The 17,655-nt window shown below is 38.9% G+C and overlaps 1 protein-coding gene and 1 pseudogene across 1 annotated transcript; both read left to right on the top strand.

Annotated features, from left to right (window-relative positions):
- Positions 1-17,655, top strand: part of LOC124979393 (myomesin-2-like) — a 460,208-nt pseudogene that overhangs the window by 73,902 nt on the left and 368,651 nt on the right.
- On the top strand, positions 5,608-6,835 carry LOC124979569 (olfactory receptor 1468-like). The gene is made up of 2 exons (XM_047543924.1): positions 5,608-5,614; positions 5,907-6,835. The coding sequence occupies exons 1-2, from the start codon at positions 5,608-5,610 to the stop codon at positions 6,833-6,835; spliced, it is 936 nt and encodes a 311-aa protein (XP_047399880.1).

Genomic DNA, 17,655 nt, shown 5'->3' with positions numbered 1-17,655 from the left:
GGAACTATTTAAAGGCAAAATAATTTGTCTCTCAGAGACAAAATCTCCCAGAGTCCTGTAGTGATGATTGTTGACAGCCTCTGTTCACACCTGGCTATCCTTTGTGTGAAAGTGAAGATGCTGAGCAGATCAGGATGGATGCTGTCTCATTGCCTGTGTAGGGAAGGGGCAGGAAACCTTTGTGGCATAAGCCTACATTTCAGGAGGTGAAGGTGAATGCCTGCAGAAACCATGAAGATCATCTGGGAAAACAGTGTGAATGTCCCAGCCTATCTTAGGAGTTTAAGAGTTTATGGTTTATCCTGTGAAAAACAGGCAGCCATCTTTGAGTACACTACCACCCTGAAACTCATGTTTCAGAAACACTGCAAGGATGGCAGAATCTGTCAGTATGCCCCACCTTGCTGCCACAGTCTCTAGGAGAGCAAGAAATGAATTTAACAAGAATCAGACTTCTATGATTAAAACACATGCAAATATAAAAAAATTACAGGAATAAGAAAAAATGAACTTCCCAACCATGTTCAGTCCTTCCTCCTCCTAGATTTGAAAAACTGACATTTGCACCACATTTGGCTCATTTTCTATGGAAATCCTTAAGAACACCCAGCACAAGTATCATTCATTCCTCCATCTATGTCATGTTACTTCCTAATGCCAAGATTATTCTGGCCCTGCATTTCATAGTGAAGCCAGGTTTGGCATATATAATTCACTTTCTCACCAACCTTTCTTCTTTGACTATGGTCAGCTGGAGGATCTTCATATAGTGACATGTATTTCCTTCCTAGGGACCTGCATTCTAATTGTTGTTACCTTAATTGGATTTCATAGTTTCATTAACATTTGTCAATGGTCTTTGAATTATAAAGTGGCACTGTAAAAATTCCCCAAGATTTCAGATGACACCTCCTCTATTTCAATTGTGCAGAGTAACCAACTTTCCCCGTGGTGGTCAATATCAACTACCCCACACACAGGAACAACACTGCTGTTTGTACATTAGCTGACATTCGAATCAGAAAATGGTCAAGTGGTACTCTAAATAACTGTTATGTCCCTTGGCAGAAGGCATGTTCCTTAACAACTACACACTTCTGGTGCACCATTCTAAGTTTTCTTAGCCTCTTAGTTCAATTAATGTTGCTATGATCTCAACTGACATTAGTGACTATAACTTGAAAGCACTGCACATCTGCTCCTTCTGAACCTTGGCTTCTGCTTTGGGACATCTCTGGCTCCATCAGGTGGGATGTCATGGGTAATCTCCTCAGAACTCAAACATTAAGATCTCTGATCCTTTTTCTATAAACTGTTGTATAGAATGGAGGTGTGGATTAAAGTTAAAAATTTTTGAATACAGATGTACAATTTTTCCCGCACCATGTATTAAAGAGACTATTGTACTAGCTTTCCACCAGGACAATGAAATATCTGGCATAGTCAACTTATAAATAGGCTCATTTAGCTCACAGTTTAGCAGTTAAAAATCTGAAGGTCTAGCATAGCCTTGGCAAGGCCAACCTTGCATTATCACCTCATGGTGTGGAAAAGGGATGACAGGACATATATAGAGGATCACGTATCTTATTAGAATCTTCCTTTCCAACGTCATCCACAACGACCTGAGGTCATTCCACAAGGTCCTGCTGCTTAATGATAGAAACTCCTAACACTGCAATCCTGAATTGAGGCCTTTACGTATGGGCCCTTGGGGGATATTTAATATTAAAACAGTAGTCAATTAGGCACAAGAAAAGATTACCAACATCCAATCATAAAACAGAACAATTAAAACAATATACTGTAACAAAAATTATCTTAGTCATCTCTCTCTCTCTATGCCTCTCTCCCTAAAATCTTATTGTACTCTATCCTTTTTTCTTCTTACTTTCACACTGTATCATAAAAATATACCTACATGGTGAAATGAAGTGAAATGAATGATATATGCTTTGTTAATGGAGCATCAGGTACATAATATAATGCTCACTTGAAGGTTCACTTGAACCTTACCAAATAAGCTTCATTATGTAAGGTTTACTTATTGCACAGCAATACAATATGTTGCCACTTGTGTAAACTGTTGTACTCCTAAGATATTTTAAATCATTCACAGTCTAGTACTTGATTTATTTTTGTGGAGGTTCTATCATTTTTCTTCAAGTCCCCAATGTAGTCTCCACCAGCAAAGGATTCCTGTCCATTCCCTAAATGCACAATGACTTATCATTCATCTCTCGGCTCTCCATTCCCACCTTTTCACAAAGTATAGTTAGTTGTGGTCAGTGGCTATAATCAGTCACCATACAGGACCCCCAGATTCTAATAATTTGGCTTAAAGAGGTCCTGGATAATTACTTTGTGCTTAAGGAGTTATACCTTAATCTGGACTCCCCTGGGATGTGGAGCCTCTCAGGCCCATGGATGGCCAGAAGGCAAGACTTGAGAAGAGATGGCATAGGTATATGATGACTACAGAGGATATTACTTCACATGCTTATAATGAATAAAGTGAAGCAGGATCTTGGGTCAGGGACACACAGTCCCCCCAGATACCCTGAGTAATTCATCAAGGTGAAAAATAATCTGTTATCTTTCAAACCTGAGTGTCTTGATTTGCAGGAAAATTTTCAGGTATGAAAACTTTCCTCTTTTCCTTCTAGCTGCCTTCTAAGACTTTGCTACAGTATAGAAATATTTTGAGTAATATTCATCACTTATAACTCTTTTTATTAATAATAGTGTTCATTAATATTACTTTCTGTGCAGGGAATCCTCAAAGATCATAGCATTTTGACATAGCAGGCCTGTAAGGTAGGGTTCAGTGCAATAACAGTCCTTCTCCTTTCTTTATTTTACATTCACATAGGATCTTTAAAAAGCTTTGCACAGGTCACTTTTCAGAGATTCTAGTTGAAATATCTGAAGCGTCTCAGTAATCTGCATTTAATGGCAATGTTTGTGTTTGCTATTCAAGTGCAGTCTAGTGATCACAGTATTGACACCACTATTTGGGTGTTCATTTAAAATGAAGGATCTGGGCTACAGATACAGAATGAATGTCTTAATCATAGGTAATTTGCATGTATGTTACATTTACAAACACTGTCCTACATAATTTTTATGTGCAGTTTAGTTTGAGTATATAGAATTTAATGACTGAAGAAGGTAGGAAGCTCAGTGGGACATCAATGAACACAATTACAGGAGATATCTCTGGTTTTGTGATGCCTGCACAGGTTCTTGACACAAACACAGTCCTACAAACTCAAAAGGAAAGAAAAACTCTGAGAAACCAGGTACATGATTTTCTTCACATATTTCTTCCCATTATGATCCCAGCGTATGGTGTCCAAATGTACAAACTGTTAATGCAGTTGTGTTAAACTCCATCAGTAGTAGGGTGAATGTCCCACCAGTAGGACTAATTTATTTAATTTTATTGAACAAATTTCCCACATCTCTTAATGTTCCTCCTATGCATTTTTGACAGCTTTGGGACATAACTTTTTGTTTGTTTGTTTGTTTTTGTTTTTGTACTGCGGATTGAACACAGGGGTAATAAAACGCTGTGCCACATCCCCAGTCCTTTTTTATATTTTATTAGAGACAGGGTCTCTCTGCATTACTTAGTGCCTCATGAAGTTACAGAAGCTGATTTTGAATTTGCAATCCTCCTGCCTCAGCCTCGCAAGCTGTTAGGATTAGAGGTGCACCACTGTTATCAGGCCATACTGGGCTTTATGAGTCAGGGTTATCCAAAAGAAAGCAGTGTCTGTGTGTGTGTGTGTGTGTGTGTGTGTGTGTGTGTGTGTGTATTTACTTTAAAAATTTAGCCCACACAGTAATTGGGATTATTAATTCTGAAATCTGCAAGGCAGTACTGCCTACTGGAGTCCTTGGAAAGAGCAGATAGTACAGTGTTGAGACCACAGCATTCTGGAAGCAGAATTCTTCCTCTTCAGGAGAGTGAAGTCTTTTCCCTTAAGACCTTCTACTGACTATAGCAAGGTTCATCACATTTTTGGGGCAATCTACTTCAACCAAACTCTACTGATATAAATTTTAATATGTTACAAAATACCCTCATATCAACATTCAGAACTAGTATTTTATGAAAGTCTGATAGCAAACCTAGCCAAGCTGACACATAAAATTAATCATCACATATCATATGAACACCTGAGAAGGAACTCAATTGAGAACTTAAAAAATTAACACTTCTTCTGCTTTCCTCACAGTTTATAAAATGCTCATCATATTCATTTTCTCATATAAATATCATTGAATTTATGTGGATTAATGCATAAAGATGTTTAAGTCATTGGTATGACTGAAAAGTAAAGTACTTCTGACACACCCTAATATTTTTCATAAATTCAAAGTTACATCTGCGACATTGGTAATGGAGTGTCAAAATTTAGTGCTATATGGTGAAGTTTAGTGTGTTTGTACTCTGGGAGGAATTCAGAATAGTGGTTAATTTACTGATTGGGATTTTTCTGCCTTTGAAGTTTAGGGAATTTTTCTCATCCTGAAGAACAGTCAACAAATATTAATGAAGCATTAATCACATCAGGTTCCATGCCAGGTGCTGCCCTGTGTAGGCATCAGGCAGACATGGCCTTTCCTGCATGGAGTTCACAACATGGTGTGAAGTTAACTATGAACCTGTGATCAGGAAGTTCACTTCTATGGGAAGAGAACAGGATGCTGTAGAAAGAGCAACACAAATCACCCAGGGTAGGGACACAATGAAGGTTTAGTTTTACAAGTGCCATCTAAAGTACCTAAAAGATAAATCTGGATAAGCCAACTGAAAGAGGAAGCAGAGGGGAGAAAGTGATAGGTTGGAGAAACACAAAGTGTGAAATTCTAGAGGCAATAAATTATGATTTTCAGTTCAGCAGTGCTGGAGAATGGGAAGTTTGTATACTTGGGGGCCAGATGACACTGTGGAGGGAGACACAGCTCAGATAATAAAGCACCATTTGTACCCTTCAAAGGAACTTTACTTTTATCTTAGGAATAATGATAATATCCTGAAGCATGAATCAGGAGAGATGATATGATTTCCCCCTCAGAATGACACAGTGGGAATGAAGTACGTAGAAGGAGAACAGTATGTAAGGTATTGGAAATAGTGGACTACTTAAACAATCATATGAGATAAGATTTAAGGTCTGGGAATGTGTTTTTGTGATAAGGACTGGGTGAAGTACCACAGGAATAAAATGTAGAATATATGGGATGTGGTAAATACAATTGGAGTTCAGATGTTTGTGATTGGATTTTGCATTCCTTTACTGAAACATGAGAGAGTAGAAGAGGAGGAGGATAGTATGGATGAATACAACATGCTGAGTTTCATTAGGAACCTTTTGAACCTAAGACACCTGTGATACATTCAAGGGATGATGATCATCAAGCAATGGCACACAGAGTTCTGTGGGTGAGAGAGGCATCTCTACCTGAGTTTAAACAGTTATCTAAGAATTTAGCATAGATGAGATTTAATTATAAGAATATAGCATTTACAAAAATATTTGAGGAACATCACTCTATAAGATATTATAAAACAGAAGCCAATTAGAATTGCTTAGGATGACCAGTTGGTCAAGTAAGAGAAAATCCAACTCTCCTTTTGTGATAGAAGCAAAGAGATAAGTATTTAGGAAAGAATGGACTGCAGAAACATGTTTATAAAAGATGAGAAAAAGTAATAAAGTAATAAATGATCATAGAGATTAAAGACACTTGTAAGATTATACTTACTGTGGTGGTGGTGAGATAAACTATTGTAGAACAGGTAAAGACTATATGAGAGAAAAAGGATAATTTTCATGTGGATTTTAAAGGGTCTTATTATTTCTCTTAAAGGTATTTGAGAGAGATAATAATAGGAAAAATCCAAACTCTCATCTCAGAGTTTCTCCTCCTGGACCTTCCCATTCAGCAAGAGCACAAGAACCTGTTCTATGCCCTGTTACTGGCCATATATCTTATCACCATCCTGGGGAACCTCCTCCTCCTCATCCTCCTTCACCTGGACTCCTCTCTCCACACACCCATGTATTTGTTTCTCAGCAACATGTCCTTCTCTTATCTCTGCTCTTCCTCTGTCACAATGTCCAAATTGCTACAGAACTTGCAAAGCCAAATTCCATCCATCCCCTGTGCAGGCTGCATGAAACAAACTTACTTCTTTTTGTTTTATGGAAACCTTATGAGTTTCCTCTTCATGGCCATGGCCTATGACTGCTATGTGGCCATTTTATTCCCCCTCCAGCACCCTCATGAGCTCAAGCTCTGTCTCTCCCTGGTGGTGCTGTTCTGGGTGCTGAACATGTTCTATTCCTTCTTGTACCTCCTGCTCATTCACAGATTGTCTTTGTCTGCAGACAATGTGATCCCACACCTTTCCTGTGAAATATCCACCCTGCTGAAGTTGGCCTGCACCTACACTCATGTTAATGAGTTGATGCTATTTATTATAGGAGGAGTTGTTTTCATCCCAGTCCTACTCATTCTTTTGTCCTATACAAGGAACATGTCCTCCATTCTTGAAGTCCCTTCTGCTCAAAGTATCTGCAAGGCCTTCTCCACCTGTGGCTCCCACATTTTTGTGGTGTTGCTGTTCTATGGGACAGTCATTGGTCTCTACTTATGTCCATCAGCTAATAATTCAACTGTGAAAGATACCGTCGTGGCTCTGAAGTACACAGTTGTGACTCTAATGCTGAACCACTTCATCTACAGTCTAAGAAACAGAGTCATGAAGGAAGCTCCAAGAAGAGCCCTTTATAAGAAGAAAATTCCCTTCCATGTGTGAAAGGGTTTTAACATAATCTTTGTATTAATATTATTGTTGTTAATATTGGAATATTTTCTCAGAATTTTCTCTCACCATGGGAACTTTGGATGAAGTGACATACTATGTAACTGGTCAATAGGCAAAAGAAAGGAGTTTTAGGTAAGTACTGAGCAGGGGAAGGTGGTCTTGTGTTCCTGGCTTTTCCTTCCTTTTTGTCTTTCCCAGGTGATGCTGTAAAAGACTATGTTAAAACTTCATTTTACGTGCTCTCCAGTTCTTACATTCTTTTTTTTTATTGTAAACAAATGGGATACTTGTTGTTTCTCTGTTTGTATATGGCGTAAAGGCATACCATTTGTGTAATCATAAATTTACATAGGGTAATGTTGTTTGATTCATTCTGTTATTTTTTCCCTTCCACCCCACCCCTCCCACCCCCCTTTTCCCTCGACACAGTCCTTCCTTCCTCCATTCTTGCCCCCCTCCCTAACCCTAACTCTAACCCTAACACTAACGCCTCACACCCCCCATTATGTGTCATCATCCACTTATTAGCAATATCATTTGTCCTTTGGTTTTTGAGATTGGCTTATCTCACTTAGCATGATATTCTCCAATTTCATCCATTTGCCTGCGAATGCCATAATTTTATCATTCTTTATGGCTGAGTAATAATCCATTGTATATATATATACCACAGTTTCTTTATCCATTCATCAATTGAAGGACATCTAGGTTGGTTCCACAATCGGGCTATTGTGAACTGAGCAGCTATGAACATTGATGTGGCTGTATCTCTGTAGTATACTGATTTTAAGTCCTTTGGGTATAGGCCAAGGAGTGGGATAGCTGGGTCAAATGGTGGTTCCATTCCAAGTTTACTAAGGAGCCTCCACACTGCTTTCCAGAGTGGCTGCACTAATTTGCAGCCCCACCAGCAATGTATGAGTGTACCTTTCTCTCCACATCCTCGCCAACACCTGTTGTTGCTTGTATTCTTGATAATCGCCATTCTAATTGGGGTGAGATGGAATCTTAGGGTGGTTTTGATTTGCATTTCTCTTATTACTAGAAATGTTGAACATTTTTCCATATGTTTGTTGATTGCTTGTAGATCTTCTTCTGTGAAGTGTCTATTCATTTCCTTAGCCCATTTGTCGACTGGATTATTTGCATTCTTGGTGTAGAGATTTTTGAGTTCTTTATAGATTCTGGAGATTAGTGCTCTATCTGAAGTATGATTGGCAAAGATTTTCTCCCACTCTGTAGGCTCTTTCTTTGCATTGCTGATAGTTTCCTTTGCTGAGAGAAAGTTTTTTAGTTTGAATCTATCCCAGTTATTGATTCTTGCTTTTATTTCTTGTGCTATGGGAGTCCTGTTGAGGAAGTCTGGTCCTAAGCCGACATGTTGAATCTCTGGACCTACTTTTTCTTCTATAAGATGCAGGATCTCTGGTCTGATTCCGAAGTCCTTAATCCATTTTGAGTTCAGTTTCATGCATGGTGAGAGATATAGGATTAGTTTCATTCTGTTGCATATGGATTTCCAAATCTCTCAGCACCATTTCTTGAACAGGCTATCTTTTCTCCATTGCATATTTTTGGCCCCTTTGTCTAGTATGAGAAAATTGTATTTATTTGGGTTTGTGTCCGTGTCCTCTATTCTGTACCATTGATCCACCTTTCTATTTTGGTACCAATACCATGCCGTTTTTGTTACTATTGCTTTGTAGTAGAGTTGAAGATCTGGTATTGCGATACCCCCTGCTTCACTCTTTCTGCCAAGGATTGCTTTAGCTATTCTGGGTTTTTTATTCTTCCAGATGAATTTCATAATTTCTTGCTCTATTACTGTAAGGTACATCATTGGGATTTTAATTGGAATTGCATTGAATCTGTATAGCACTTTTGGTAGTATGGCCATTTTGACAATATTAATTCTTCCTATCCAAGAACATGGTAGATCTTTCCATCTTCTAAAGTTTTCTTTAATTTCTTTCTTTAGTGTTCTGTAGTTCTCATTGTAGTGGTCTTTCACCTCTTTTGTGAGATTGATTCCCAAGTATTTTATTTTTTTCGATGCTATTGTGAATGGGGTAGTTTTCCTAATTTCTCTTTCTGAAGATTTATCACTTATGTATAAAAATGCCTTAGATTTATGTGCATTGATCTTATATCCCGCTACTTTACTGAATTCACTAATGAGATCTAAAAGTTTTCTAGTGTAATTTCCTGGTACCTCTAAGTATACAATCATATCATCAGCAAATAGGGATAGTTTGAGTTCTTCTTTTCCTATTTGTATCCCTTTAATTTCTTTGGTCTGTCTATTTGCTCTGGCTAGAGTTTCAAGGACGATATTGAAAAGAAGTGTTGAAAGAGGGCATCCCTGCCTTGTTCCAGTTTTTTGGGGGAATGCTTTCAGTTTTTCACCATTTAGAATGATATTAGCCATGGGCTTAGCATAGATGGCCTTTACAATGTTAAGGAATGTTCCCACTATCCCTATCGTTTCTAGTGTTTTGAGCATGAAGGGGTGCTGTATTTTATCAAATGCTTTCTCTGCATCTATTGAAATAATCATGTGATTCTTGACTTTAAGTCTATTGATATGGTGAATTACATTTATGGATTTCCTGATGTTGAACCAACCTTGCATCCCTGGGATGAAACCCACTTGATCATGGTGCACTACCTTTTTAATATTTTTTTGTATGCAATTTGCTAAAATTTTGTTTAGAATTTTTGCATCAATGTTCATTAAGGACTTAGTGAATTCAGTAAAGTAGCGGGATATAAGATCAATGCACATAAATCTATGGCATTTTTATACATAAGTGATAATTCTTCAGAAAGAGAAATTAGGAAAACTACCCCAATTTCATTGGTCTGAAATTTTCTTTTCTCGATGTGTCTCTGTCTGGTTTAGGTATCAGGGTAATATTGGCTTCATCAAATGAGTTTGGGAGGGTTCCCTCCTCTTCTGTTTTATGGAATCCTTTGAGAAGTATTGGAATGAGCTCTTCTTTAAAGGTTTTGTAGAACTCGACTGAGAACCCATCTGGTCCTGGACTTTTCTTTGTTGGTAGGCTTTTGATGACTTGTTCTATTTCATTACTTGAAATTGGTCTATTGAAATTGTGTATGTCCTCCTCGTTCAGTTTAGGCAATTCATATGTCTCTAGAAACGTGTTGATGTCTTCAAAATTTTCTATTTTGTTGGAGTATAGATTTTCAAAATAGCTTCTAATTATGTTTTGTATTTCAGTCATGTCTGTTTTGATATTTCCTTGTTCATTCCGAATTTTAGTGATTTGGGTTTTCTCTCGTCTTCTTTGTTAGTGTGGCTAAAGGTTTATCAATTTTGTTTATTTTTTCGAAGAACCAACTATTTATTTTATCAATTTTTGTATTGTTTCTTTTGTTTCAATTTCGTTGATTTCAGCTCTGAGTTTAACTGTTTCCTGTCTTCTACTACTTTTGGTGTTGGTCTGTTCTTCTTTTTCTAGGGCTTTGAGCTGTAGTGTTAGGTCATTTATTTGTTGAGTTTGACTTCTTTTATTAAATGCACTCCATGAAATAAATATTCCTCTAAGTACTGCTTTCATAGTGTCCCAGAGATTTTGATATGATGTTTCTTTGTTCTCATTTACCTCTAAGAATTTTTTAATTTCCTTCCTAATATCTTCTGTTATCCATTCATCATATAATAGCATATTGTTTAATCTCCAGGTGTTGGAGTTGGAGCAGTTTCTGTTTTTTACTCTTTCATTTATTTCTAACTTCAATCCATTATGATCTGATAGAATACAAGGTAGTGTCTCTATCTTCTTGTATTTGCTAACATTAGCTTTGTGGCATAATATATGGTCTATTTTAGAGAAGAATCCATGTGCTGCTGAGAAGAAAGTGTATTCCCTCTTGGTTGGATGATATATTCTATAAATGTCTGTTAAGTCTAAATTATTGATTGTGTTATTGAGATCTATGGTTTCCTTGTTCAATTTTTGTTTGGAAGATCTGTCCAGTGGTGAGAGAGGCATGTTAAAATCACCTAGTATTATTGTGTTATGTTCTATTTGGTTTCTAAAATTGAGAAGGGTTTGTTTGACATACATGGATGAGCCACTGTTTGGGGCATAGATGTTTATGATTTTTATGTCTTGCTGATTTATGTTTCCCTTAAGCAGTATGAAATGTCCTTCTTTATCCCTTCTGACTAACTTTGGCTTGAAGTCCTCATTATCTGAAATGAGGATGGATACTCCAGCTTTTTTGCTGAGTCCATATGCATGGTATGTTTTTCACCATCCTTTTACCTTTAGTCTATGGGTATCTCTTTCTATGTGGGTGTCTCTTGTAGGCAACATATTGTTGGATCTTTCTTTTTAATACAATCTGCCAGTCTATGTCTTTTGATTGATGAATTCAGGCCATTATTATTCAGGGTTATTATTGAGATATGATTTGTATTCCCGGTTATTTGACTCATTTTATTTATTTTTTTATTTATTTTTGACACGACTTGGTTCCTCCTTTATTTGACAGTTCCTTTAGGATAATTCCTCCCTTCGCTGATTTGCTTCTTTGTTTTTTATCTCTTCCTCATGGAATATTTTGCTGAGAATGTTCTGCAATGCTGGCTTTCTTTTGTAAATTCTTTTAGCTTTTGTTTATCATGGAATGATTTTATTGGATCGTCAAATTTGAAGGTAAGGTTTGCTGGGCATAAGATTCTTGGTTGGCATCCATTTTCTTTCAGGGCTTGAAAAATGTTGTTCCAGGCCCTTCTAGCTTTAGGGTCTAGATTGAAAAATCTGCTGATATCCATATTGATTTCCTCCTGAATGTAATTTGGTTCTTTTCTCTCACAGCCTTTTAAATTCTGTCTTTATTTTGTATGTTAGGTATTTTCATTATAATGTGCCTTTGTGTGGGTCTGTTGTAATTTTGTGTATTTGGAGTCCTATAAGCCTCTTGGACTTGATTTTCCATTTCATTCTTCAGATTTGGGAAATTTTCTGATATTATTTCATTGAATAGATTGTTCATTCCTTTGGTTTGTTTCCCTAAGCCTTCCTCAATCCCAATAATTCTCAAATTTGGCCTTTTCATGATTTCCCATAGTTCTTGGAGATTCTGTTCATGATTTCTTACCATCTTCTCTGTTTCTTCAACTTTGTTTTTGAGGTTAAATATTTTGTCCTCAATATCTGAAGTTCTGTCTTCCAGGTGTTCTATCCTATTGGTTATGCTTTTTATGGAGTTCTTAATTTGGTTTATTGTTTCCTTCATTTCAAGGTTTTCTGTTTGGTTTTTTTCAATATCTCTAGCTCTTTATTGAAATGATCTTTTGCTTCCTGTATTTGCTCTGTTAACTGTCGATTGGTGCGATCATTCAATGCCTGCATTTGCTCTTTCATCTCATCGTTTGCTTCCCTGATCATTTTAATTATGTACATTCTGAACTCCTTTTCTGTCATTTCTTCTGCCATGCTGTCGTTGGATTTTATTGATGTAACATCTAGATTTGTTTGGGACATTTTCTTCCCTTGTTTTCTCATATTGTTCAGGAATCAGTGAGTCATTAAGATATTGCAGATTTCCTCTATTGACTTATTATATCCCTGAAGATTGCTAGTATATCCCCTCTTATCCTTCAGTAGCCTGAAGTCTTGGAGGAAGTTGATAATGCGGAGCTTCACGAAGAAGCTGCCTCTCTAGGGATTGTGACCCTCAGGTGGGGTATATTCCCTGCTAGTGGACAGAGGTGCGTCCACTTGTTGACCAATGATCATCCAGTGGGGAACTAGGCTGCGGGCTGAGGCAAGGCCTGTTTGTGCCTGTGTCTCTGGTTTTACTGTCCCTGTGGGAAAACCTCACCTGGCAGGGAAGACTCACCTGGTGGGGAGGTCTCGCTGGTCAGTTCCCCTCCTAGAGGTTCCCCTCAATCTACAACTACCGCCTGGGCTGGGCTGTCTTCCTCTGCAATGTTCCCAGGGACCCGGACCTACCTCCTGGCCTGGGAGCCTCACCCTTCACAGATGAGTCTCCTTAGGCTGCCTCTGTTCAGAGAATCTGCCCGCAGTCCTGGAAACTTCGCTCCGCCCCTAGGCGTGTCTCTGTGTGACTCTTCCACCACGAAGCCAGTCCTGGGACCCTGCTCTGCACCTAATCGCCTGGCTATGTGGCCCCTCCTCTGAGCCGCCACCTGGAGCCCCATACAATAGCTCCGAGACCCAGAGACCCGCCACACACCTCTTCCTCCGGACAGCCGCCCAGTGTTCCGACGCAGTCACTAGGAGTCCAAGCAACTCACTTTGAGTCTCCTCCTCCCGCCAACCGCCCATAGCCCTAGGCAGTCACTCTGATTCCAAGTGACCCGCCCTGTTCCTCCTCCTCCTCCTCCTCGGGGTAGCCCCCCAGTGTTCAGGAGCAGTGACTCCGAGACCAAGTGACCCACCACACTCCTCCTCCAGGCAGGCCACCTGTGTTCAGGAGCGATCGCTTTGAGTCCAATCAACTCACCACTCGCCTCCTCCTCTGGCAACCGACTGTGGCTCTGATGCAGTCACTCCTAGACCTAGTGACCTGCCGCACTTCTCCTCTTCCTCTGGGCAACCCCCTGGGTGTTCAGAAGTGGTTATTCTGAGTCCAAACAGCTCGCCATGCAGCTCCTCCTCAGGCAGCGGACCGGAGTCCCAGTGGTCACTCCAAGTCCAAGCGCTGTGCTGAGCCGCCTCCTCTACGATGATCCCAGTTGTCCCTGTTTACCGTTTCAGTGGTGGGGAGGGGCATCTAGCCGAACAAGTCTACTTCACAAAGTTCCCTGTGTTCCGGGGCTACTGCCCCATCCGGGATGTCTCCCCAACGGGAGAGACTCACCCAGCGGCTTTGAGTTGGTCCCAAGTCTCTCACTATCTCCTTTTTGAATCTTGCGTCCTGGAGCAACGTGAAATGCAGCCGCCCTCTATTCCGCCATCTTGAAAACCTGTCCAGTTCTTACATTCTTAAGTTATTCCTAGGTCTTTCACTGTTATCTCAAGTCTGTTTTGACTATGATATCTTTTTAAAAGAGTGCTCTATAATCTTAGATTGATGCTCAAAAACTTCCTGATATCTCAATCTCCCAGCAAATATTTAGTGTCGCCTACATAATATTTCCGCACAAATTCTGCCACCATTCTCTCTCCTAAGTTTCCTACACACCTTATTTATTTTCATGTCTACATTGTCTTTTATTACCTATCCTGTCAATAAATTTTTCTAATTCTCTGTGTAAGAGTATGAAAATTTTCAATTTTTAAGGTCACCTCTCTTTTGTTTGGTATTTTGACTTTCTTTCCATGTTTTATTTTATCTCCATGGCAATTTGAAGAAAGTAGAGAAAGTATTATGACTTATTTGCAGACTAAAATCTATGAAGTTTACCAAATTTCCATGCCATACAGTGGGTCAGTTTTTAAGGTTGTGCTAGATAAGAGTGAAGATTCTTTTCATTTTCTCCCATTTCCAAATGAAGGAGAGAAACCATTCTTTTCTAAAATTTTAACACTGCCATGATATGGACTGTTTCTGGGCTTAACACATTAATTTCCTTAGTTGTCCCCTCTAAGTGATGATATTCAAATCCATTCTTTTCATATAGTCTCCTGAGTTCACAACTTTATCTGAAGATGAGATCTTTGTCCAAAACTCTCAGCTATCCCTATTTTAAAAGATTTTAGTGCTATATTTTTTATTTATTATTTTTTAAATTTGTTCTTTTTACATATGCATGACATTAGTATGTATTTTGACATATTAAGCATACATGGAGCATATACTATTCTAATCAGGATCCCACTGTTGTGGTTGTACATGATGTGGAGTTACACTAGTTGGGTATTCATATATGAAAATAGGAAATTTTTGTCCAATTCATTCCACTGTCTTTCCTATTTCTATTCCAACTCCCTTCCCTTCATTCCCCTTTTTCTAACTCACTAAACTGCTGTTATTATCCCGCTAGTATTGTGTTAGCATCCACATATCAGAGAGAATTTTTGACTTATGGTTCTTGGGGATTGGTTTATTTCACTTAGCATGATAATCTCCAGATCTACTCACTTACTAGCAAATGTCATGAAGTCTCCCAGTTACATCTCTGACTCTGGGGACCATTTGACTCACAGAAGAAACTATACTTTGCAAGTGCTGTTGGGCACTCAGTTGTCTCTAGCTCCACTGATGCTTGAAAACAGCTGCGGAAAAACATGAGATAGAAGGTCTTAGACAGATTTTCTATCTATATTAATGAATGTCAAATGGTGTTTCTTAGAAAAGATTATATGGTTCAGTCTTAATGGTCAAGTCTCTGTCTTTTGTAGCATTTAATTCAGCCAAATAATGACCTAAATGTGAAACCTTAGCTACAGTGAACACACAACCAGCTAGTGGCAAAGATGAGAGTAGAACTCACAGCCTAGGGTTCTGCCCTCTGCACCAGGTGTGACTGATAGAGTTAGTGGTTGAACTTCCTGGGTCCCAGGATTGGGAGAAGCCAGGTGACTGGGCCTTGCCACTGGCTGGTAGGTGCCAGCAGTCAAGTCTGCAGGTGAGGTCTTGGTCTCTGCTAGTTTCTGTTGAGAGGGTTCTTCTCTTGGATTGATCAGTGAGGACACTAAGATTTGAGATGAGACTTGAGCAAAGAAAATGGAGAAGGAAAGGGATTCCAGTGAACTGCTCCTCAGTGACCTCTGTTCTGCAACTCCAGTCTATAATGTGGCAGAGGCCAGGGCAGAGATGCAGCTCACCAATCTTAGTTTCCTTACTGTAAATGAAGACAGAAAGTGGTAAGAGAGGGCTCTTTCTCATTTCTCTCTGGTTCTTAAAGAGAAGTGGTTATGAAATCTTGTTTCAAGTAATGAGGCAGGACGCATTCTGTTTCACTTTCCTTACATTGACTCTTGAAGGTGCCAACTCATACACTACCATTTTCATTTGTTTCTTAGTCTATAGATACAGCTCTGTGGTGGGCAGTGGTGGTGGGATTCAAGTAGATCTTACATCTCCAGGGTCTGAAAGGGACCTGGCCAGTCAGTCATGCTCAGGACCCTGTGGCTCCTCCCTGACTCTATCTACTCTTTATCAAAGGCAAGGGCAGGACAATGAAGTTTGCCAAGGCTGCCCCTGCACCCAGGTGGAGGCCTGTGGGGGTAGGTTTCTACCTAGTTTAAGTATCTGTTTTACCACCAACATCTTCCTCACCCCTACCTCCCACCCCTCTCCTGTCAGCTGGGCCATGTGTCCCTTTAGGAGGCCTGAGGCAATGGAGTCCTGCCTACTAAGAGGCTGTTGGGACAGGGCTCTGTCCTGTGCCTTATCAGCCCTGGAGAGAGGATGTTTGACTGAAAGACTCGAATTTAATTGCCATTTTCTTTGATTTTGTGACATTTCTCTTTGGAAGGGTGAAATCCACCTTTCTGCTCTTTAGCATGTATGCCAACTATCCCTTGTCATGGGTGTTACCCTTTGACACTCCAGTTCAGGGAGTGCTGACATCTTCATGTGAAGAGATTCCTGTATGATAGAACCCAAGAAGTGAAGCTTGGAATTGACCCATGTGAGGATGACTTTTCTTTCTTTCTTCTTAGGAGGTGATTTGTAGAACCTGACTGCCTATGTAATGTAAATAGTGTACATTTAATTTATTGCTATGGTAGCATATTGTCTATTTAATGTATAAAACAAATTCTAAAATGTTGACAAATGTGTACTATGTTGCTTGAATGTGCCTTTGCAGAAATTGACAATAAATAACATAATTTCTGTCCATCACTGTTCTAACTTTGTGTGCAGCCCCAGGCCTGGGTTTCACCTTTCAGTTCACTGGAGGTTGCATATTAGCTGGCCTTTAGATGTGTTAACTTTGACTTGAAAAGCATTTAAATTTTTAAAAAATGAATCATCAGTTAACACCAACCATAACTTTCAAAATTACACCTAGAAATTTCACATAAAAAACTCGACTTTCTGTTTCTCTTAAAAAAGTCAGATGCTGAATCCACTTCTCAGGCATGAATTCATCAGAGCTCACTGGAATCTGTCTTTTTGGGTGGAAAACCTAAGTACGACAATCTTCACCGCTCCTTATTGTCCACCTCTGGAGCATTTTATCTTTCCTATTATTTGTTTGCATCTATAGGGTGTGAGTTTAGGCCCTTGATATTCACTGATTTGTCTCTATCCTGCAATTTTCTTTCTTCTTCCCACTCTCTCAAATTATTGATTCAATTCTTTAGGGATACTTTCATAACAAAAAACCTTGTGTTTCTATCCTTCTTTGACTATCAAATGGCCACAATCTTTTATGCACTTTGTTTTATATTGTTTGTTTCTAGATTTAGAAGTAATACCTGTAAATACATTTCTTTTTTCTTGAGAAGTTTGAAGACAAGGAAAAATCTTTGAATATCCAACAGGGAGGGTTTTATGATCCTGGGTAAATTACTTGCCATGATTTGCATTTTATTTTATGTAGCATCAGAAATCTAACCCACATGAAAAGCAGAAGGTAAAAATGATTTCATAATTGTGGAAGAGGTTTGAAAAAATGGCAAGTATTATTGAATCACCAGAAGTCCAATAATAATGATGACAACAGTGGTAGCAGCTGACATTTACTGCAAGCTGACCCTGTGGTATTTGTTTCACCTATGTTGTCAGTTTCGTTATGGCATACCAGTTCCTGGAAACAACATTGTGTGAAATCTTGCAACCACAGGGCTTATTGGAAAAATAGGGGTAGGTGCATAACACTCAAAAACTTGATCAGTGACACATAAACATAGTGTTAT

This window comes from Sciurus carolinensis, chromosome 3, assembly GCF_902686445.1.
Source record: "Sciurus carolinensis chromosome 3, mSciCar1.2, whole genome shotgun sequence".
In the NCBI taxonomy this organism is placed as follows: domain Eukaryota; kingdom Metazoa; phylum Chordata; class Mammalia; order Rodentia; family Sciuridae; genus Sciurus; species Sciurus carolinensis.
Note: the sequence above shows the minus strand (reverse complement) of the source record. Positions and strands in the feature narration are given on the sequence as shown.